General features: G+C 33.6%; 1 protein-coding gene across 4 annotated transcripts; it reads right to left on the bottom strand.

Moving 5' to 3' along the window:
• Positions 1 to 1,161: 1,161 nt before the first annotated feature.
• Positions 1,162 to 22,356, bottom strand: LOC137031735 (uncharacterized). Of its 4 annotated transcripts, XR_010896602.1 has the most exons (10): positions 21,653 to 22,130; positions 20,206 to 20,302; positions 19,982 to 20,112; positions 14,476 to 15,008; positions 12,843 to 13,077; positions 10,947 to 11,024; positions 8,818 to 8,904; positions 2,675 to 6,992; positions 1,731 to 1,824; positions 1,162 to 1,558 (listed from the first exon to the last, which is right to left on the bottom strand). XR_010896602.1 is itself a non-coding variant. In XM_067402966.1 (9 exons), exons 1-5 carry the CDS (start codon positions 21,682 to 21,684, stop codon positions 11,022 to 11,024), a joined length of 900 nt encoding a protein of 299 aa, XP_067259067.1. In that variant the 5' UTR covers positions 21,685 to 22,141; the 3' UTR covers positions 1,163 to 1,558; positions 1,731 to 1,824; positions 2,675 to 6,992; positions 8,818 to 8,904; positions 10,947 to 11,021. The 4 variants fall into 4 exon arrangements, 2 of the variants coding, with proteins under 2 accessions (XP_067259067.1, XP_067259066.1); XR_010896601.1 differs by lacking the exons at positions 19,982 to 20,112; positions 21,653 to 22,130 and adding an exon at positions 20,572 to 20,911 and having other exon boundaries at positions 1,163 to 1,558; XM_067402966.1 differs by lacking the exon at positions 19,982 to 20,112 and having other exon boundaries at positions 1,163 to 1,558; positions 21,653 to 22,141.
• Positions 22,357 to 22,655: the final 299 nt, after the last annotated feature.

The raw sequence follows: 22,655 nt of genomic DNA on the forward strand, positions 1-22,655 counted from the left end.
GAAAAATATTCTAAAGAGATGTCTATGAGCAAATTTTTCCAGTGCGTTATGTGAATAGTGTTTCGGGATTTCCAGTTCAAGATGATGTTATTTCCCGATTGAGAGTTAGATCACCCAGTAGACAGAGGGAGGGGCTTATTTAAATTTAACCTTATGAAAACTGAATAGCAGGACGGATGCACAATGTCGGAAACATACAGCGTGTCAGACATAATTTTACCACTAAAGTTTTGTTTTATATTATTTCTTTAAAGTGAATTTCGTTTTATACAAATTGTATCTTAATTTCAATCAATGTTTCATCTACTTGCCTATATTTAGTAGGGAAAAAAACAAGAACGTCGGATAATGAAATGGATTGAAGTGTGTATAAACAAATCCATGTTTCTGTGGCCTTTGAATAAAGCTGAAGCAATAGACGTCATACTGTTTTTTTATTACTTTATTACATGTCTTTATTACTAAAATTGATATACATCTTTTAGATTAAAAATATATTTTTAGATAGTCTAAATTCTAAGTTGGACACAAATTTGCATAGGCTATATCAACCCGATCTCACGGCAATTCGTACGTATTTTACGAGGTGGCTAAATCGTATGAATTCATACGACCTCACTCGTTCTAATTCATACGTTTTTTGCTAAATCGTATGTATTTTACGAGTTGACAAATTCGTATGAATTCATACGAATGACGTACCCCAAACCCCGCCCCTAAACCTAACCGTCACTGGGGTTTAGACAAATCGTACGAATTCGCACGAGTGAGGTCGTATGAATTTATACGAAATAGCCACCTCGTACAATAAGTACGAATTGGTCGTGAGATAGCGTTGGCTATATGGTTCCCTACAACCACGTAAATTGCGGTTTCGGCCGCAAATTTTCAGTAATTTCGATCGATCCATCAAATTATATAGGCCTAAACTGAATTAATGTATTTACAGTAAAATAATAAAGAAACAACTATAGACTTTTGGCTAGACTTAAACAACTTCAGCCATTCTGGTAACTGACCTTCAGCAGAGCTGCTGATGGGGTAAATTCGTTTGGGCAATATAGGCTTAGACGTCAATGCATACCCTAACCAGCATCTAAAAATTATTGAACTACTACTTCATACACTTGCATATCAATAAATCCATCAATAAATTATTTTCCAATAATACATTTTATAGCACCATCCTATAAGCTTTGGTAACACACAAAACCTTCAACAATTCTACATTCTTATCGCTTTTCAATTTAACAATTTAAGCATTACATACATAACTATATTTGATTGAATAAAAAAAAAAAAAGTTTGATTTTTGAACAATTACTTTATTTGAACTTGTCAAACTTCCAAAACTACACATATCCATTGCACCATTAACACTTATAAAACACACATGCAAAAACAGATATAATTTAAAATTTAACAATAATATTAACCCTTTAACTTAACATTTATAAAAACAAGAACTTAAAATGGCAAAACTACAAAAACAACAACAAGTTTAAATCTTAAATAAGCCATGCTCAACTCCTGCACATCTCTTGATCCAGGCTTTACTCTGAAATAAATAAATATATATATATATAAAAAACAAAACAAAAAACAGAATAGTTCACAATAAAGTACTTATCAAAACAAACCAAATTTATTGTTAATTAAAATCAGCAGTACATAAACTGGTAGTATGAAACAGTTTTAAATAAACACCACATTAATCTTTAAAAACTTACAATTTTTCCCTGGATTTTTCACTCGATTTCTTACACGACTTTTAACACGATCCTCCACTGAATTTTCACCATGACAGCTGTCCAGGATGCACACCTTCCATTGATAAATAGAAATAATGGCAAAGAAAAAAAAAAAAAAAAAAAATTATATATATATATATATATATATATATATATATATATATATATATATATATTATTATTATTATTATTATTTTTAATTATATATATCCATTAAATATTTGGCAAACAATGTGATGTACCATTTATGTCATTCAAGTAATTTCATGTCAATAGTTTATTCTATTTAAGTTAAATTCTTTACTTAAATAGAATAAACTATTGACAAGAAATTATTTGACGGACATAAATGCTACATCACACCGTTTACCAAATATTTAATGCATACCTTTTAACATTTAAATCACCAATTGAACAGTTTATATGATAGAACACATTTCAATATATTTCATACCCATTATTAAAAACATACTATTCATTCATCCTACATTATATTGATATAAAAGGAACCTATACAAGTCAAGTCAAGTCAAATTTATTTATATAGCGCTTTTACAATTGGTAATTGTTCAAAGCAGCTTTACATATTAGAAGCACAGAAAAAGGGAAGTGGTTAAAAATAAGCTGTACAACCAAGCGTGGTAATATGTAACATATACAAGATGGTGCTACATTAAGGCAATGTCAGCTGACTCCCAGGGGTGGAAAAAACCCCCTAGGAGAAAAACCCAGCGTGCTAGCACTGGGAAAAAAGTCCTAGGAGGGAAAAAACCCTTGGAAGATATATATAATATATGTAAATTGATATGGAGATCAAAATCTGAATTATACATTTTTATTATAGAGATTAAAAATAGATTATATATAAATATATGTAAGCGGATACGGGGATTAAAAATCTGAATTATAGATGCAGCCAGAACTGGGTCTGTAGGCCCATTGTCTCCTGGGCTACGTTGTAGTCAGGTCCAGACACAGGTTCTCATTCTGATCTGGATACGGCCTGAATCCAGCACCCGGCAAACCTCAGGATAAGCAGAGAGACAGATATTAGCAGAGATGCCATTCTTATTCTGATGTACAGGTATATCTAGTGTTATAGGAAATGTTCTCGGTTCCGGCCGACCTAATTATTGCAGCGTAACAATCCTTTAACGGATTTGAAAAATGTTAATGTATTGATAATTGTTATGTGTATGCAAGAGCAAAGAGATGTGTTTTTAGTCTAGATTTAAACTGACAGAGTGTGTCTGCTTCCCGAACAATGCTAGGAAGATTGTTCCAGAGTTTAGGTGCTAAATAGGAAAAGGATCTGCCGCCTTCAGTTGATTTTGATATTCTGGGTATTATCAACTGGCCTGAATTCTGAGATCGCAATAAACGTGAAGGACTATAATGCATTAAGAGCTCACTTAGGTACTGGGGAGCTAAACCATTTAGAGCTTTATAAGTAAGTAGCAAGATTTTAAAATCTATACGATGTTTAATAGGGAGCCAATGTAATGCTGACAGAACTGGGCTAATATGGTCATACTTTCTGGTTCTAGTAAGAACTCTAGCTGCCGCATTTTGGACCAACTGTAGTTTGTTTAAAAGCCGAGCAGAACAACCACCCAGTAGAGCGTTACAATAATCTAGTCTTGAGGTCGTGAATGCATGAACCAACTGTTCCGCATTTGTCATTGAGAGCATATACCGTAATTTAGATATATTTTTTAGATGGAAGGCGGTTTTACAGATACTACAAACAAGACTTTCAAATGAAAGATTGGTATCAAAGAGCACACCCAGGTTCCTAACTGAGGACGAAGATTTAATGGAGCACCCGTCAAGTGTTAGAGAGTATTCAAGGTTTTTTCGTGAGGAAGTTTTTGGTCCAAAGATTAGGATATCATTTTTTTCTGAATTTAATAATAAGAAATTTCTTGTCATCCAGTTTTTAATGTCAGCTATGCATTCTGTTAGTTTTGTGAATTTGTAGGTTTCGTCAGGAAATATAGAGCTGAGTATCGTCAGCATAGCAGTGAAAACTAACACCATGCTTCCTAATTATCTCTCCTAAGGGCAGCATGTACAGAGTGAAAAGCAACGGTCCTAGTACTGAGCCTTGTGGTACTCCATATTTAACCTGTGATCGATACGACATCTCTTCATTAACTACTACAGACTGATAACGGTCAGATAAGTACGATTTGAACCATGTCAAAGCAATTCCACTAATGCCAATATAGTTTTCAAGTCTTTTTAAAAGAATGTTATGATCGATAGTGTCAAAAGCAGCACTGAGATCTAATAACACTAATAGAGAAATACAGCCACGATCGGATGATAAGAGTAGATCGTTTGTAACTAACGAGAGCAGTCTCAGTACTATGGTTTGGTCTAAATCCTGACTGGAAATCCTCACAGATTCCATTTCTTTCTAAAAATGAACACATACTAGAAAAGGCAGTTTCAACAACTTTGACGGAAAAGGTAGATTCGAGATTGGCCTGTAATTTACTAAATCTCTCGGATCTAGTTGAGTTTTTTTTAATAAGAGGTTTAATAATAGCCTGCTTAAAGGTTTTTGGCACGTATCCTAGTGTTAAGGATGAATTAATTATATCAAGAAGTGGACCTACGACCTCTGGAAGCATTTCTTTCAGTAGTTTAGTCGGCATTGGGTCTAACATGTTGTTGATTTTGATGATTTGATAAGTTTAGATAATTCTTCTCCTATAGTGGCAAATGATTCTAGTTTTACCTCAGGGACACTACAGTGCACTGTCTGAAGCGAAACTGTAGACTGATAATATTAGAGAGAAAATTAAAAACATGCAACAATCTTGCAAGTAAAGAAGTTCATAAAGTCATTACTGCTGTGCTCTATGGAAACGTCAGCAGTAGAATCTGTTTCTAGTTAATTTAGCCACTGTGTCAAATAAATACCTAGGATTATGTTTGTGTTCTATTAAGAGATTTGAAAAATAAGTAGATCTAGCATTTCTTATAGCCGTTCTGTACTCATTTTTTTTCCTTCCACAAAAGGCGAAAAACTTCTAGTTTTGTTTTCTTCCAACTACGATCAGCTTTTCTAACAGCTCGTTTTAGAGCCCGAGTGTGCTCATACCACGGCGTTGGATTCGTTTCCTTAATCTTCTTTAGACGTAAAGGAGCGACTGCATCTCATGTGCTGGAAAAGAGAGAGCCAATAGTTTCTGTTGCAGCATCGAGTTCTTCTAAGTTGTCTGGTATACTAAGGCGATGAAACTGCGCGGGGAGATTTATAAAGCAATCTTTAGTGGTAGACGTGATGGTTCTACAATATTTATGGCTGGGTGGTGGTTTTGCAGCCTTGGCTAATTGTATTATATACGAGACTAGATAATGATCTGATATATCATCGCTCTGCTGTAGAATTTCAACAGCATCAATATCAATTCCATGCGACAGTATTAGATCTAGGGTATGATTACGACATTGAGTGGGTCCTGACACGTGTTGTCTAACTCCAATAGAGTTTAAAATGTCTGCAAATGCCAATCCAAATGCGTCTTTATTATTATCTACATGGATATTAAAATCAACAACAAGGACTTTATCCGCAGCCAGTACTAACTGATAGGAAATCAGCAAATTCTTTGATAAAGTCAGTATGGTGCCCTGGTGGCCTGTATACAGTAGCCAGCACAAATGTCAACTTACATAATGTTACATAAAGCACCATCACTTCAAAGGAATATTTGAAATTATTTTGAGTGATTCTGAATATATTACTATAAATTACAGCAACACCTCCCCCTTTGCCTCTGTCGAGGATTGTGTCGATAATCATAACCTTGAGGACTAGATTCATTTAAAGTAATGTAATCGTCTGGTTTTAGCCAGGTTTCTGTCAAACACAGCAAGTCTAGTTTATTGTCTGTGATAATTTCATTTACAATAAGTGCTTTTGAAGAAATAGATCTAATATTCAGTAACCCAAGCTTTATCATTTGTTTATCTGATTTATCTGTGATTGTCATTTTTTATTAAATTAAATTTTTACCCTTAAAAGGTTTTGGAAGTTTTTTGTATTTACTAGTTCGAGGTACAGACACAGAAACTCTTTCACCTAGATATTATCACATAGAGACTATGTGCTGTGAATTATTTGAGTTCTGTGACGTGAGGCGGTTAGCAGACAGTCGGTTTAGCCAGTTTGTCTGCGTCCTGATCTGGGCCCTGGTTTGTCATGTTTCAGCTCTAAGACCATTTGCCAAATTTCTAGATAGAAGAGCAGCACCATCCCAGGAGGGATGAATACCATCTCTTTTCAACAGATCAGGTCTGCCCCAAAAGCTTTTCCAATTGTCTATGAAACCTATATTATTCTGCGGACACCACTTAGACAGCCAGCCATTGAGTGATGATAACCTGCTAACTATCTCATCACTCCGACGAACAGGAAGAGGGCCAGAACAAATTACTTTTGCTGACATTGAATTTGCGAGTTCACACACCTCTTTAATGTTAATTTTAGTGATCTCCGACTGGCGAAGTCGAACATCATTTGTGCCGATGTGGATAATGATTTTAGAATATTTACGTTTAGCATTAGCCAGCACTTTTAAATTTGCTTTGATGTCAGGTGCTCTGGCCCCCGGCAAACATGTGACTATGGTGGCTGGTGTCTATTTTCACGTTCCGTGTAATAGAATCGCCAATTACTAGGGCACTTTCAACAGGATTCTCAGTGGCTGCGTCACTGAGTGGGGAGAACCTGTTTGATGTTCTAATCGGAACGGAAGAGTGGTGTTTGTTCTTGCCATTATGCCGCCTCACAGTCACCCAGTTAGCCTGCTGCGTGGCTTCTACAACCGGAACCGAATGTGCAGTGTTTACTAGGCTAGTCGCATCCAAAGCAGTATCTAAGGCCCTTTCATTCTCACTATCCTCAATTAAAGTTTGGATGCGTGTCTCCAATTCTGAGATTCTCTCTGTCAGCCTGACAATATCCCTGCATTTATCACATGTGTAAGTCTCACTGCTGACAAAGAGCTAAGCTGTACATGTTGCATTTACTACACATGATAATCGTCGGACATGACTGACCGTGTGTTTGATGAACGCCGTCCGAAAAACTGCAACGCACACGGGACTCGCTGGCTGGATGTCTCGGTCGCTTGCCGGTGCCTGGGGCGAGGGTGATGTGCGGGACGCTGTACCTCGCGGTGGATCGATGAATGCCGGGCAGCAACGTCTCCACAGCTTCCCGATCTGGCGAGGACAGATCAGAATAACATACATCGGATAAATCCGCCATTCAATCGACAAGGAAGGTTGGTTTAAAGGAAAAAAGAAAGTAGACGGTAGCTAGCGGGCTATGGCTAACACAAGGTGATTACGCTGGTGGATTGCTAGTAATAAATCATTCCGTTTAGTAATACTATGCAATAGGTTAAGTAATCTAGTGAAAATAAGAAAGTTATATTATGTGAATAGGAATAAAGAGAAGGATTTAGGATAAACTCCACGAAGCTCCGAGCGTAGGTCAGACAGCAGACAGGCAGCAGCCACAACAAATGTACAATATTGTACAAATATACAACAAATCATGATGCCACCAAGAGTGTTAAAACATTTTATAATAAATTAAAAGTCAACTTTAATTTTTTTCTCTTTTTTTTTTACTTTTGATAAAGTATACAGTGTATGATACAATAATGCAGTCACTACACATGTGCAAGAAATGCAAATTCTGTACAAAAATATTCATAAATCTCACTAGAAATGATACTGTATTAATGTGCTTTTCACTAATACAAGCACACAATATTAATACCAAATCACAATTATACCCCTTAGCATTTCCCTTGTCAAAAATGTCTTTTAGCTAGACTGATTGGAATAAGGATAAAAGGTTTGCACTTCAAAACATAATTCAACACCAAACTTCAAACAAAACCATATGTAAAGTTTGCCTGCATGATATTTCCACTCATAAACAATTACTTCAGTATTACCTAGCTTCCAGTTTCTCCATAGCTTGCTAAACATTTAAATGTGAATACAAATGAATATAGTTATCCTTCATAAACTGATCTCAAACACTTTTATTCTTACACCTTGCCACTCAATTTCTACGCAAAAAGAAAACTAAAAAGGTAAACAGAGCAACAAAATGAAATTACATTATGTCCAAAACAAACTTACATCTTACAAAATTTAGCATCACTAGGAAATTGCTTCAAACACAGTTTACTTGCACTGGCCACCCCATTATATTTACATCTGCCCAAGTATTTTTGAAACAAATTTATGCTTTATTTATACCCTGTTATTTTTCTGTCTGCACAACATTAAACCATCCACATTCAATTAAATACTTCCTCTAGTTAAGACTCCAATATGAATGTCAACAGTTGACATTATTGAATAAAATCTGTATCCCATTTATTCAGAAATACTATATAACAGTAAAAATAACAACAGAACACTTTAAATGCTCAAATTTTACATAAATTTTAATTACTAATGCTGTATAATATTAGTATGCAATTCAATGCAGTGCTAAATAATATTAATTTCAATAAATATACTATTAAACCACCGATTCATTGTTTGTGATATAGATTATGTTTGTGCCATAGATAATAGATCTATATATGCCAGTGTATTTGCCAATTCAAAATTGTCACTTTTGCAAATTGTATGGATTTGAAAAGACCAAATACTCAACAGCAAATTTCATTAGATAACCAAGTAGTTTTCAAGTATGCATTAAATATTTGTGAAATCCCAACATTGGTTCAACATTAACACGGAGCAAAAGTGACATTAAAAAAAATATTTTGTAATGTTGAATCAACTTTTGTACTTTTTTGTACATTGATTTGTACTAAAAATAAACATTGCTACAACATTAACTGAAGGTGAAAACCTGATGAAGCAGCATCACTTTATAAAATTCGGTGCATCCACTTTAATTGTAACACAAATTCAATATTACTACAATAACTACACAACATCTACAACATCAAATCTAAGTGTTAAACCACCCTTAAACTAAAAACAGCTAAACCATTTTAAATGTACAACTTACAAGTATGCACTACAGCAACATGACTTTCTTCATCTTGCAAAAGATCCAACTCCCAGTCTTCCTCTCCATACTGTACTGAATCCAAGCCTATAACCATAATTGTTACACGATCAAGACACTATACACATATAAAGTTCAAATTTAAAATCATCATCATTGTAAGTTCAAAATAAATCATCATCACATTGTCTAATGATTTATTTCTCAAAATATTTTGGTTTAGAAAAAAAAATGTTATGAAACAATGAAATACACACAGAACTATAAAAGGAAGTTCTTGATATTGTACAGGTGGCAGCAACTAAAACCATTCCAAAGGGGGAAAAAAAAAATGCAAGAAAGCAAAGTGGCTGTCTGAAGAGGCTTTACAAATAGCTGAGGAAAGGAGGAAAGTAAAAGGTAAAGGAGAAAAGGAAAAATATACCCAACTGAATGCAGATTTCCAGAGAATAGCAAGGAGAGACAGGACAAATTTCTTAAATGAACAATACAAAGAAATATAGGAAAACAACAGAATGGGAAAGACTGGACATCTTTTCAAGGAAATTATAGCAATGAAGGGAACATTCCATCCAAAGATAGGTGTGATAAGATAAAAACAGTAGGGACCTAACAGAACCAGAAGAGATGAAGAGGAAATGGCAAGAATACACTGAAAATTATACAAGAAAGATGCTATTATGATGCTCAGGGGAGTTCCATAAAAATAATTACTTCTGCTTCATTGATTATACTAAATCTTTTGATTGTGTGGATCACAAATGATGGCAAGTTCTTAAAAGTAAGCGAAATACCAGACCGTCTAATCCATCTTCTAAGAAACCTATATATTGGTCAAGAAGAAACAGTTAGCACCAGACATGGAACTACTAATTGGTTTAATTTTGGGAAAGGAGTACAGCAACTGTATATTGTCCCCCTACCTATTTAACTTATACACAGACTACATCATGTGAAATGCAGGGCTGGATGAATTAAAAGCTGGAATTAGAATTGCTGGGAGAAATATCACTCTAATGGCAGAAAGCGAAGAGGACTTAAAGAGCCTCTTAATGACAGTAAAAGAGGAAAGTGTAAAAGTTGGCTTGAAACTCAATATTCAAAAAACTGACATCATGGCATCTGGTCCAATTAATTCATGACAAGTTGAAGGTGAAAAAATGGAAGTAGTTGCAGATTTTGTGTTCTTGAGCTCTAAGATTACTGTAGCTAGTGACTGTAGCCATGAAATTAAAATACACATGCTACTTGGGAGAAATGTTATGACAAAATTAGATAAAATACTAAAAAGCACAGACATCATCTTGCTGACAAAGGTTCATATAGTCAAGGCTATGGTCTTCCCAGTAGCAATGTATGGCTGTGAGAGTTGGATCATAAGGAAGGCTGAGCGCCGAAAAAATTCATGCTTCGAACTGTAGTGCTGGAGAAGACTTTTGAGAGTCCCTTGGACTGACAGGAGATCAAATCAGTCAGTCCTAGAGGAGATCAACCCTGATTGTTCACTGGAAGGACAAATACTGAAGCTAAAGCTTAAATACTTCGGCCACCTAATAAGAGAAGAATCACTAGAAAAGACCTTAATGTTAGGATTGATTGAAGGCAAATGAAGAAAGTGAAGACAGAGGATGAAGTGGTTAGATAGCATCACAGATGCCATGAATATGAATTTGGGCAAACTCAAGGACATTGTGGAAGACACAGAGGGCTGGCATGCTGTGCTTCATGGAATCGCAAAGAGTCAACAGACAACTGGGCAACTAATTTTTTTTATATATATATATATATATATATATATATATATATATATATATATATATATATATATATATATATATATATATATATATATATATATATGAGAGAGAGTAAAATCTGTATCCCATTTATTCAGAAATACTATATAACAGTAAGAAGAACATAACAGAACACTATAAATGCTCAAATTTTACATAAATTTAAATTACTAATGCTGTATAATATTAGTATGCAATTCAATGCAATGCTAAATATTAATTTCGCTAAATATACTATTAAACCACAGATTCATTGTTTGTGATATAGATTATGTTTGTGCCATAGATAATAGAAGGATTCTTCACTCAATTACCACTGCAAATATTTCATACCTGTTGGAAGCACTGCAGGTACTGTACTTCGTTCCACTTCACCCTCCACTACATGTTCCTCTAGATCCTTTCCTTCTACTGAAAAATATTACAAAAAAAACAAACATTACACACATTTAAAATGCTTCCAAACATACTTCAATTGTCTGTTCCAAATTGAAATTCAACTACCTCCCTTTTGCACGGAGAAACACGCAATGATCTCCAAACAATCAAAGCGTGCTAACGTTCTAGGACAGGTTGATGGTATATAAATCATGTCCGGATGTCAATCAAGCCAAACCGTCCATTCAGAAACTTTAAAGGAGGGTGATCTCTCAGTTTGACGCACAAGCTGGGTTGAATTAAGTTTAACTTTTTATGCCCTGGAGATTTTGACCTGCAATTCCAGCTTAACCCTGCACGTTTAATTTGTATGTGTACTGTAATACTACATTTACAATGCTTATCAGTGGCATAAACTTTCATCGCTAAAGTGAAAATCCAAAAGAGTGACTAAAACTAAATCAAAGTTTGCTGTCAAAATTAACACTGATCTGTTGTCATATTTATTCTGTGCTTTGTCCCATATCGGTTATTGTTGACAAATATTTGTGTTTGTTGCACTTTTTAAATTTCATTTTAATGTTTTTATAGCACTTGGTCATGTTAAGCTAAACAAATATACACATTTTTGCACAAAAAAAAAAAAAAAAAAACTATATTTGGCAGATGTAAAGCATACAAGGGTATGTTTGTGTTAGTCCAATTGTTTTTTGTTTTTTATTACTTTAATATCCAACATTTTATTCAAAAACAATTAAATCCTAAGAACGTGCAAAAACAGGTTGCTCTTTTAACATCCCTGAGCTGTTAATGTTTTTCCCTCTGATTGATCAATTAATAGTAAAAATAAATCGACGGATTAATCGATTATTGAAATAATCATTAGTTGCAGCCCTACATACTAATACATTAAAATAGCCCAATTAAAAAAAATTTAACTCATAATCACAACTGCAAAATGCCTGAAGAGCAGGGGAACATGTATTCAAAAGACAAGCCACAAATAGTAACATTAGATGACCCAGAGTGAACAAAAAAAAAAATAAAATAAATAAAATTTAAAATAACAGAAATAGGCTATAGCCATAATTGTCAACTTTTTAACTTCAGAAACAATAAAACGCCATACTGCAGTGGCAGTATTTTTAGTTAAACAATCATAGCATCCAAAAATCAAATTAAAACCGGCAGAAATGTTTTCAAATCACTCATACCCTACCTGATCGAAAGACAGAAATCCATTCTTTCACACGACCTGCCTGTGTCAGTTTAGGTCCTTTCAAATAGCGCGCTATAGTCAGCTAATTAACGTTAGCCGGCAGAGGCACGCCACAGTGTTTATCATTGTTGACTTATAGGACGAGAGCTGTTGGCACAACTTGCATCATACGTTTTTTGGATAATCTTTTACCATTTCAAAGTGCATCCAATTCTACACTTTAAGAATGTCTGGGATAAGAAAATGTAAAGATTTAATCCCTGCCACAATGAAGATCCTCTGTTGGTCACAGATCATAAGTGAAACTTAAATCGGTCAGGGGTGGTTGGATTTATTCACACACATCGAAAATATTAAAAGCTTCTTTTTTTCACATTTTTATTTACATCATTAACAAAATAGACTCTATATTAACCTATTGGAAGAAAACCAGTACATCTATGTAAAATTACATATAGAGCATCTCATTTCATAACACCCCTACAAAGATTCGACTGTGAGATAGATAGTCAAATCAGGCTCCTCCTATCTCAATATTGAATCGTCAACTATTCCAGGTCACCCCTAATTTGTACTAAACTACATATCTCAAACGATGAATTTAAACAATATACTATATATTCAATACTTACACCCTGTTGAGATTCAACATCAACACCCTCCATAGAAACCTCCTGTACATCCTCCATTTGGTTCTGTTCTGCATCTGGCTGCATGTCTTCCATCATACGTCTTTCAGGTACTTTTTCCATCTTAATGACAGCATGATTCTGGACGGAAATTCTAAACAGCGTTTCTGTCATTAGATGTTCTTCAAAGTCTTGTGCCTCATCTAGAAGATGAAAAAGGTTTTCCTTCTCCGAATATCTAAATAAACCAAAAATATCACATTAAATTCATATACTAATGTGTATATTTTATATTAAAAAAAAAAATAGAAATTTGCAAAAAACATTTTACACCTACACATAAAACCAAAACTTCCATTTAAATTCTTTCATAAACCATAATTAGAATTTTAACAATCATCTCAATACCAGCTAATCAAATTTTGATCATTACATTCATTAACCCTATGTACTTGCATTGCAATATTTGCATATGCAATATTGTTAGAATTTACAATTATGACTGCCAAACTAAAAAAAACAAAACAAAACATGAAAATGATAATAGTACTTTAAAATAAACCTCTTCATTCCAATTAAACTCAAACTCATTTCCTTTACATACCAAACTCTACTTACATGTATTACTATTTACATGAAGATCCAGAACCATTATTGAATTAAAAAAAAAAAAAAAAAAAAAACACCTTAGTTTTCAAATACAATATAAAAATTTCTGTACAAAACACTTAACATTTTATTATAACCTAGTGGCAAACATCAATACATCTCACTACAACTACACAGATAAGATTAACCTTGATTATTATAACAGAAACATTTCCTATTTGACAATAGAATTCTCTAAAGGTAAAACACACTTCTATATTGCCATTAGTAAAAAATAAAGCTGCATCTGATTATGCTATATTAGACAAAATAGTGTTTTATAAATAAGTTTCTTTACATTATAAAAAGATTACTAAAGTTTTATACTTCAGACAAATTTACCTATTAAACCCTCCAAAATCTAAATTTACATATTTAATAAATGTTGCATTTTAATAGTTCTAATTTCAATATTAAACTCTAATTAGAAAATACATTACTGCATGTACATTTTTACAATGGAAAAAAAACAAACAAACAACTAAAAACCCTTGTTAAAGTGTTTACTATAAAAAATAAAATTTATAAAGTTTGTGAATTTAAGTTAAAGTGATTCCTCAGTGAAACAAAATCACTTAAATAGTACCACACTAATGGTTAAAATAATGATTTTGTACTTCACATGCTTAAATCTAGCAGTCTTTCTAAACCTATTGATTTGAGGTTGAAATTACCTTTGTGCACAACCTAATAAAACTCATCTTTCCATTTATAAAAATGAAAGTACTATTTGTTCATACAACAAAATAAATACATTCTTCTTTAACCTAATATCAATGTACTTGGCAATGAAGTAGCAAGAAATTTGAAAATCTATTCACTGCTCAACAGTCTCAAAACACCAAACTTTTTGGATGTTTTTATGTTAAACTCCCTAACACACACTGGGCATACAGCACACTTTTTTTTCCCTATGTACATGTAAATTATGACGGTATCAAAACACTACACAATTATAATTACAATAACATACATATACAAATCATACCTTTTGACAACTGTATTTGGCACCATCAATTCTTCCTCAGCTTTTCCAGATAGTGTCAGAGAAGCACTGACTGTAGATTCGTACATCTGCAAAATTTGCAATCTTTTGCAACGTACACATCTATGAAATTTGGCCTTCACCTCAAACTCCTCTTGCCATGCTTGACATCTGCAACAGCGTCTGGACACCACAACCTCGACAGACGTGATCTTGCCCTCACTTATTTTTACCTCACCTTCATCAATATGGAAGTCGATTTCCTTTTTCAAGCCAGGCAAAGGATCCATTAATTCAATTTTGCTGAGGCGCGTGGTTGTCACATACAGTTTGCCACCAAACATCCTGGTGCTAAGATTCGACCACTTGTAGGTTTGGCCAACAACAACCCTCCCAATCAGTTTATCCCAGAGCTGAAGCTTGATGTTTCCACCACAATCCTCAATGTAACAGGCCTGTGTCTCCATACATGTGCCCCTGCATTCAACAGTTTCTGTGACACTTACATGAACCACACGGCCCACAACAGCATGTACCTATTTAATGAAAGAAAGAAACAAAGACAGACAGAGAAACAAAGACAGACAGAGAAACAAAGACAGACAGAGAAACAAAGACAGACAGAGAAACAAAGACACAAAGAAAAAGAAAAGAAAGAAAGAAAGAAAGAAAGAAAGAAAGAAAGAAAGAAAGAAAGAAAGAAAGAAAGAAAGAAAGAAAGAAAGAAAGAAAGAAAGAAAGAAAGAAAGAAAGAAAGAAAGAAAGAAAGAAAGAAAGAAAGAAAGAAAGAAAGAAAGAAAGAAGAAAAGAAAACAAACAAAGAAAGACAAAACAAACAAATAGAAACGAAGAGAGAGAAAGAAAGAAAGAAAGAAAGAAAGAAAGAAAGAAAGAGAAAAAAAAAATGAAAGAAAGAATAAAAAAAGAAAGAAAGAAAGAAAAAACTTAGAATCTGATAAACACATTAAAACACTAAAAATATGCAATACAAAAAAATATATTAATTTTACTACAACACTTTCTCTTATATTCATACGACTAACAATAGGTTATAATTCAATTCACATATTTACAATCTACAAACAAAATGTACGAGCTTTAAACATGTATAAATAGCACTGTGCACAAACTAAATTGTCTTTAAATAACACTTTACCACATAACTATATGCTTCTACAATGTACATTATACATTAAATTCCACTGTAATAAATTTACACCAATTCCTTACATATAAGCTACATTTTACCATACTACATTTAACTACCTTCATAGTAATTTCTTAAATCAAACCTGAAAATCTTTAACTTCATTTAACTGTGCAAATTTTTTACCTTTTGAAGTCACAAATAACAACTTCACATAACAAATCCATCTTTAAAAAAAAAAAACACTACTACTATATAAATATGATATTACCATGCCTTCACTAGATGCATTTCAATTCGGGATGTCCAGATCCGATCACATGATCGGAAATCGGGCCCGATCATGTGGTTTCAGACTATCGGAATCGGACATTACCTCCCGATCAGGACTCGGATATATATGTATTAGGGGTGCATACGGTTCTCCACTTACGGACCGCACCCGCACTGCGGTCCATCTCGAATGACGACGCATCTATTGGTTAATATGGTTTGTTTAAAATAGCAACGTGGAAAACAGACAGTTCAGATAATGTATGTTTCAGTCGATGGATGCACAAAACGTTACAACAACGATAATCAGAAACTGCGGTCACGCCATCTGCGCTTCGGAGAAACGCGGTCACACAATCTATGCTTTAAAATGTATGGCGCGTCTACATGAGGTTGCGTGGTAGGTGTTTCGTGTCGGTAAAAATATTTTTAAAATTCATTAAAAAAATAAATAAAATTAAAATGTTTACTGCAAACTTCACATGATTCTTGTTCTACATCTCCCCAAGAACCACTGTGGTGATTTTCATGTTCTTTTACTGTTTTATTATTTAATAACTACTTGCCAAAGTTATGACAAATATGGTTTACGTTGCTATACAGACACATTTTAAAAATTCATAAAAATATGAAATCAATTTGTTTTCTGCAAACTTCACCTGATTCTTGTTCTACATCTCCCCAAGAACCACTGTGGTGATTTTCATGTTCTTTTACTGTTTTATTATTTAATTACATGCCAAATTTATGACATATATGGTTTACGTTCCTATACAGACATTTAAAATATTCATAAAAATATGAAATCAATTTGTTTTCTGCACACTCCACCTGATTCTTGTTCTACATCTCCACAAGAACCACTGTGGTGATTTTCATGTTCTTTTACTGTTTTATTATTTAATAATTACATGCCAAAGTTATGACAAATATGGTTTGCTATACAGACACATTTAAAAATTCATAAAAATATGAAATCAATTTGTTTTCTGCAAACTTCACCTGATTCTTGTTCTACATCTCCCCAAGAACCACTGTGGTGATTTTCATGTTCTTTTACTGTTTTATTATTTAATAATTACATGCCAAATTTATGACAAATATGGTTTATGTTGCTATACAGACATTTAAAATATTCATAAAAATATGAAATCAATTTGTTTTCTGCACACTCCACCTGATTCTTGTTCTACATCTCCACAAGAACCACTCTGATGATTTTCATGTTCTTTTACTGTTTTATTATTTAATAATTAAATGTCAAATTTATGACAAATATGGTTTATGTTGCTATACAGACATTTTAAAAAAAATAAATAAAAATGTGAAATCAATTTGTTTTCTGCAAACTCCACCTGATTCTTGTTCTACATCTCCGCAAGAACCACTGTGGTGATTTTCATGTTCTTACAAAGGAGATTTAAAGGCTCAGTGATCTTCTGTGCTGTTCTCTAATGTTTTAAAGTTACTGAGGTAGTTTTGACACTGAAATATTTTATTACATTATTGTTGTTTTATAAAAACATTATTTGTTGTATTTTGGCACTCCTGTAATCCAGTGTTGGCACTGGTAAATCTTTATTCAGCAACGTTTACACTTTACAGAAAGTAATTTTTGTAATCTTAAATCAGATTGCATAGGCTTAGTTTCATTTTACTGTACAGTTATGTTTTCTGGAGGAGTACAGGGATTTTTATTTACTGTGAAATTGAAGAGGTTTACTTTTAATTTTATATCAAGTTACGCATCGTAAAGTTTCATTTTTTTCCCCCTTGAAATAAATATGTTCATGTATCCTTTAAATCTCCTTTGTAAAGCTTTACGGGGCATAAATAGTTCTCACTTTAGATGAGCTCACAAAAATAGTTAACTGAACACTTCTAAATGTTTAATAACTACCTGAATTAATCATGAATTACAGTTAGAAAATATGTGTTAATAAAGCATTTATTAACACACTGAGTAACTATTACTATATATGCATAAATGTAAGATGCATAAATGTAAATGTAAGATGCATAAATGTACATTTAAATTGTTTATTAATAATTTACTTACACTTTATAAATGATCTTATGAATCACTGACAATTCCTAAATAACTGGTTTGTGTATAATGTAATACTTCAGAAGTGATAAATTGATCATTCATAAAGTATGAAAATACAATTATTAAACTCATTATAGATATGATTATAAATCAAGAACAAAGCATTTGTATATATATATTCCTCTATACATTTTTGGGGTGACAGTACAATATGTTTTGTTGACTTGAAAGGGGTCATAATGAAATAACTTTTCCATACAGATGTCAGAGATCATGTCTGTATGGCGAGGTAGTACTATACAATGAAAAAGTTAAACAACATGAAAATCACCACAGTGGTTCTTGGGGAGATGTAGAACAAGAATAAGGTGGAGTTTGCAGAAAACAAATTGATTTCATATTTTTATGAATTTTTAAAATGTCTGTATAGCAACATAAACCATATTTGTCATAAATTTGACATGTAATTATTAAATAATAAAACAGTAAAAGAACATGAAAATCACCACATTGGTTCTTGGGGAGATGTAGAACAAGAATCAGGTGGAGTTTGCAGAAAACAAATTGATTTCATATTTTTATTAATTTTTAAATGTGTCTGTATAGCAAACCATATTTGTCATATCTTTGACATGTAATTATTAAATAATAAAACAGTAAAAGAACATGAAAATCACCACAGTGGTTCTTGGGGAGATGTAGAACAAGAATCAGGTGGAGTTTGCAGAAAACAAATTGATTTCATATTTTTATTAATTTTTTAAATGTCTGTATAGCAACATAAACCATATATGTCATAACTTTTGCATGTAATTATTAAATAATAAAACAGTAAAAGAACATGAAAAATCACCACAGTGGTTCTTGGGAACATGTATAACAAGAATCATGTGAAGTTTGCAGTAAACAGTTTGATTTTATTTAATTTTAATGAATTTTAAAAATATTTTTACCGACATGAAACACCTACCACGCAACCTCATGTAGACGCGCCATATATTTTAAAGCATTGATGGCGTGACCACATTTCTCCGAAGCGCAGATGGCGTGACCGCAGTAATCAGAAAGCGTGGACAAAACAGTCACTCTTTGTAAACTGTTAACTGCGAGTGCCGTCTGCTCTAATGTCCAGTCATTTACGTCGTCATGTTGATAGCGCGCGAGCGCAGGTGTGACCTGAACAGCACACGTTGCTGTCTGTATTTAAACTAAGGTTTAAATCAGCAAGGCTTAAACGAGTTAAAGAACAAGACGCGAAAGAGAACTCGCACGCGCTGTGAGAAGATTTGTGTGCGCTCATCCGCACATTCATACAAAAATTATGTCAACATGCCCGTCCTAGTGAGTATCCTAGCAAACATAGTCGATTAGGTCTTAAGTGAACGTATATTAGTCGAGAAAGACAGCGCATGTGGAACAATATATGTACTGGATCGTGCATGTCTTAAAGGGAAAACTACTATTCCTGCTGCCTGTATTTAATGTTAAATCAAACAACAAAACAAAGAAATCACTCACTGCTCTTGACTGAATAGTTTTTGTAACTTCAATAATGATTAATCTTTATTTATTTAATACAGTAAAGATAATATGCAGTGATATTTTATATTTGATTACTATTTGAAAACTGAATACCTGAAAAACCTGAAAAGCACTGTTCCTGGATCTGTTTTTTCGCTCTTCTTTATTCTTTTTTATGTAGGCTATTAAGTATCGGATCGGGACTCGGTATCGGCAGATACTCAAAATCAAATGACTCGGAGGCAAAAAAACGTGATCGGGACATCCCTAATTTCAATCACTATTACATATCCAATAAAAAGTACACAACCCACAAACAATACCTTTCCTCAAATTAAAAGGTAAAATATGTAATGATTGTTTGAATAAGCTTTTAGAAACCTCTAGCAGACAAAGGAATATCTTCATGACACCAAGTTTTAGTTTCTACAAAACAATTGACATTTGACTCAGGAAAAAAAAAATCACGTACATACATGTGATTACTAACATTACTACAGTATGAAAAAGAACAGTACCGACAGATATGGGAGCTGAACAAACCACTTAAACAACTGTACAACAAACGCCTCACAAGCAGCAGAAGTTTTATTATAACAGTCACCAGCGACACTTCTGCTTTTCTGGCCATGAGTATGAGTTAACAGCTCTGTCAATCATTAAATACAATTAAGGGTGTTAAAAATGATTATAATGTTACTGTTCTGAATTAGGATTTATTGCTGGATCAATGTGCACTGACCGCTACAGTATTCTTGTCAGAGAATACAGAGTCATGTCTCAATGATAGCCTTTTAATGATTGCTCTGGCATCAACAGATGGACATATGCAAGGTTTTCTAGAACAATAAAATAAAAATAATAATTAGCAGATGAATCAATTGTCACATTATAGATATAAATAATAAACATAAAATATCTTCTTCTTATACAAGTCACAGCGATCTATTGCTATATTTAACTTCAAAGGATTGACGGCATACAATACAGCGCGTCATTCACGAGCGGTAAATAGGTCGCATTAATATAATTAAATAAACTTAGATACAGCATCTGCAACAAATCTACTTGCAATATAACATTTATATTCAAATAACACTGGACTTACTTGTCCGTTACTCAATGTCCTTATAATACGAGCAATCCGGAGAACTTTCCAGTCAGAACGGCTGATGCAACTCTATAGTGCTACGCTTATTCTCAGTCTATTAAATCAGCATAGGCTGCGCAACTGCGCAGATTGTGCACCATTCCATCACGTGCAGCGTTAATTTTGTGCGCATGTTCGTCATTATGCTAAACATGAAGAATTCAGAACAGTTACTCTGTGTATTTGCTGAACAGCTGCTGTGATACACTGTTACTCACTGCAATAAGATAGATCAATTTAAGAATATATTAAAAGTCCTCTAAGCAATCCTTGGTGTATAAACTTCCTGTTGACATTCAAAGTGTTGTCAAACAAAACAGAGACTAGCTAAACCCTCCCTCCCTCCTCCTCCTCCTACATACTTCCTGAAACAATTATTAACGTGCATTTAAAGGGCATATTGCAGGTTAGAGCTATAGTGATTCAATGTATAGAAAAATAATGTATTAAATAGATTTTCTTGAAAAAATAAATAAATAAATGTGTATAAATACGCTATTTAAGCTTCTAGAGTCGTTTTGTGTGAGAAAATTTCACTTCCACATCTGAAAAATGCCAAATCGAAAGTGATGTAACTGAAGGGAGCGCGATCAATATAAACAATAGAAAAACAACGGATTGCAATGACAGTTCGGACGCTGAGGAAATTGGAAATGTTTATTCATACTCTTACAACAAACCACAGCCATAAATTTAGCCTGCTATGTGGTCAAGAGCAGAGACAGGCCCAAATTAGACAGAACAACACTCAAAAGAGACAATTTGAGCTCTTGTGCGAGGAGAAGCAGTGGAGAACAGGACAAACAGTGTTACCTTAAACATTAGCAAACGATATGTAACACTGTTCTCAGAACACAATATTGTACAAATTATCAAACAAGCAAAAGCAAAGCTATTGGCCATCTAGGAATCGCATTATTGATTACTAGTATCAAAAACAAATAAACTTCCTTAATATCCATCCACACTAACATTACGTGATATAAAGGTTTCTCATCATGACTGATTTGAAAAAAAAAAAAAAAAAAACAAGACTTACGGTGCACTTTTCACGTGATCTTCAAGCTGCATCTCTTACAAATACGTGATCATGTCTCCCGCCAGCAGCCGAACATGTTACTGTATGTGTTTCATGTAATGTTATCCCAAAATATAAGTTTCCGTGCTGATCACTGATAGTGTGAGGATGTATAAGACGCCATATTTATGTAGTTGTGTAAACTTGAATGTGTATATGTTCACAGTATATATATGGCATGAATGAAATTGGAGTACATTACCAGCACATAATTCAAAATTGTTTTGTGTAAGTGTGAGACTGTATACATGTGTCCATAATTTGTATTCATCAGTGTTGAAATTGATTCAAGTAAAAATGGTCAAGAACCATCACGTGTATAAGTTTATACATTTAATATCATTATTTACAGTACTATTTCAACGTTGAACTCCACCATATCGCCGGGATGAAAATCCTCCTGTCTATAATGGATGCATTTTTTTGAAGCAGATGCAGAAGTGAAGTCCCTTCTCCTCACCTGCACAAAACACACCCCGGCACGGAAGACAGCAGCGTCCTTTTTCTTGTTATAAAACATCTGGACTCGATGTCCTGACAGTCTGGAGTTTGTGCAACCTCCACAAACACAATTTACCATGACGATGATAAATAGAATACAAAAAGTACCGAAAACACGCTGATTCATGACCGCGGTCAGTGAATACCAACCTACTATGCACTTAGTCAACACAAAACTCGGTGAACCACTCCCTTTAGTGACGCAATATGACGCGACGCAGAAAAAAAAAAAAAAAACGTTTACAGAGCCCGTCACTTTATCTACTAAAATAATGCCCTTATGTCCTGCAAAACATTTTTAAACCCTGCAGTACCTTTTTATATGGTATTTTTGTACAAGGTTATATATTCATCTAAAAAAAAAGATGTTTAACCTGCAATATGCACTTTAAAATTATTCTTGTCAATTATTGTCTGGAGCATGTTTATTATGTTTTGTGGTCTAGGCTGCACCAGTTTGCTT

This window comes from Chanodichthys erythropterus, chromosome 12, assembly GCF_024489055.1.
Source record: "Chanodichthys erythropterus isolate Z2021 chromosome 12, ASM2448905v1, whole genome shotgun sequence".
Lineage (NCBI taxonomy): Eukaryota > Metazoa > Chordata > Actinopteri > Cypriniformes > Xenocyprididae > Chanodichthys > Chanodichthys erythropterus.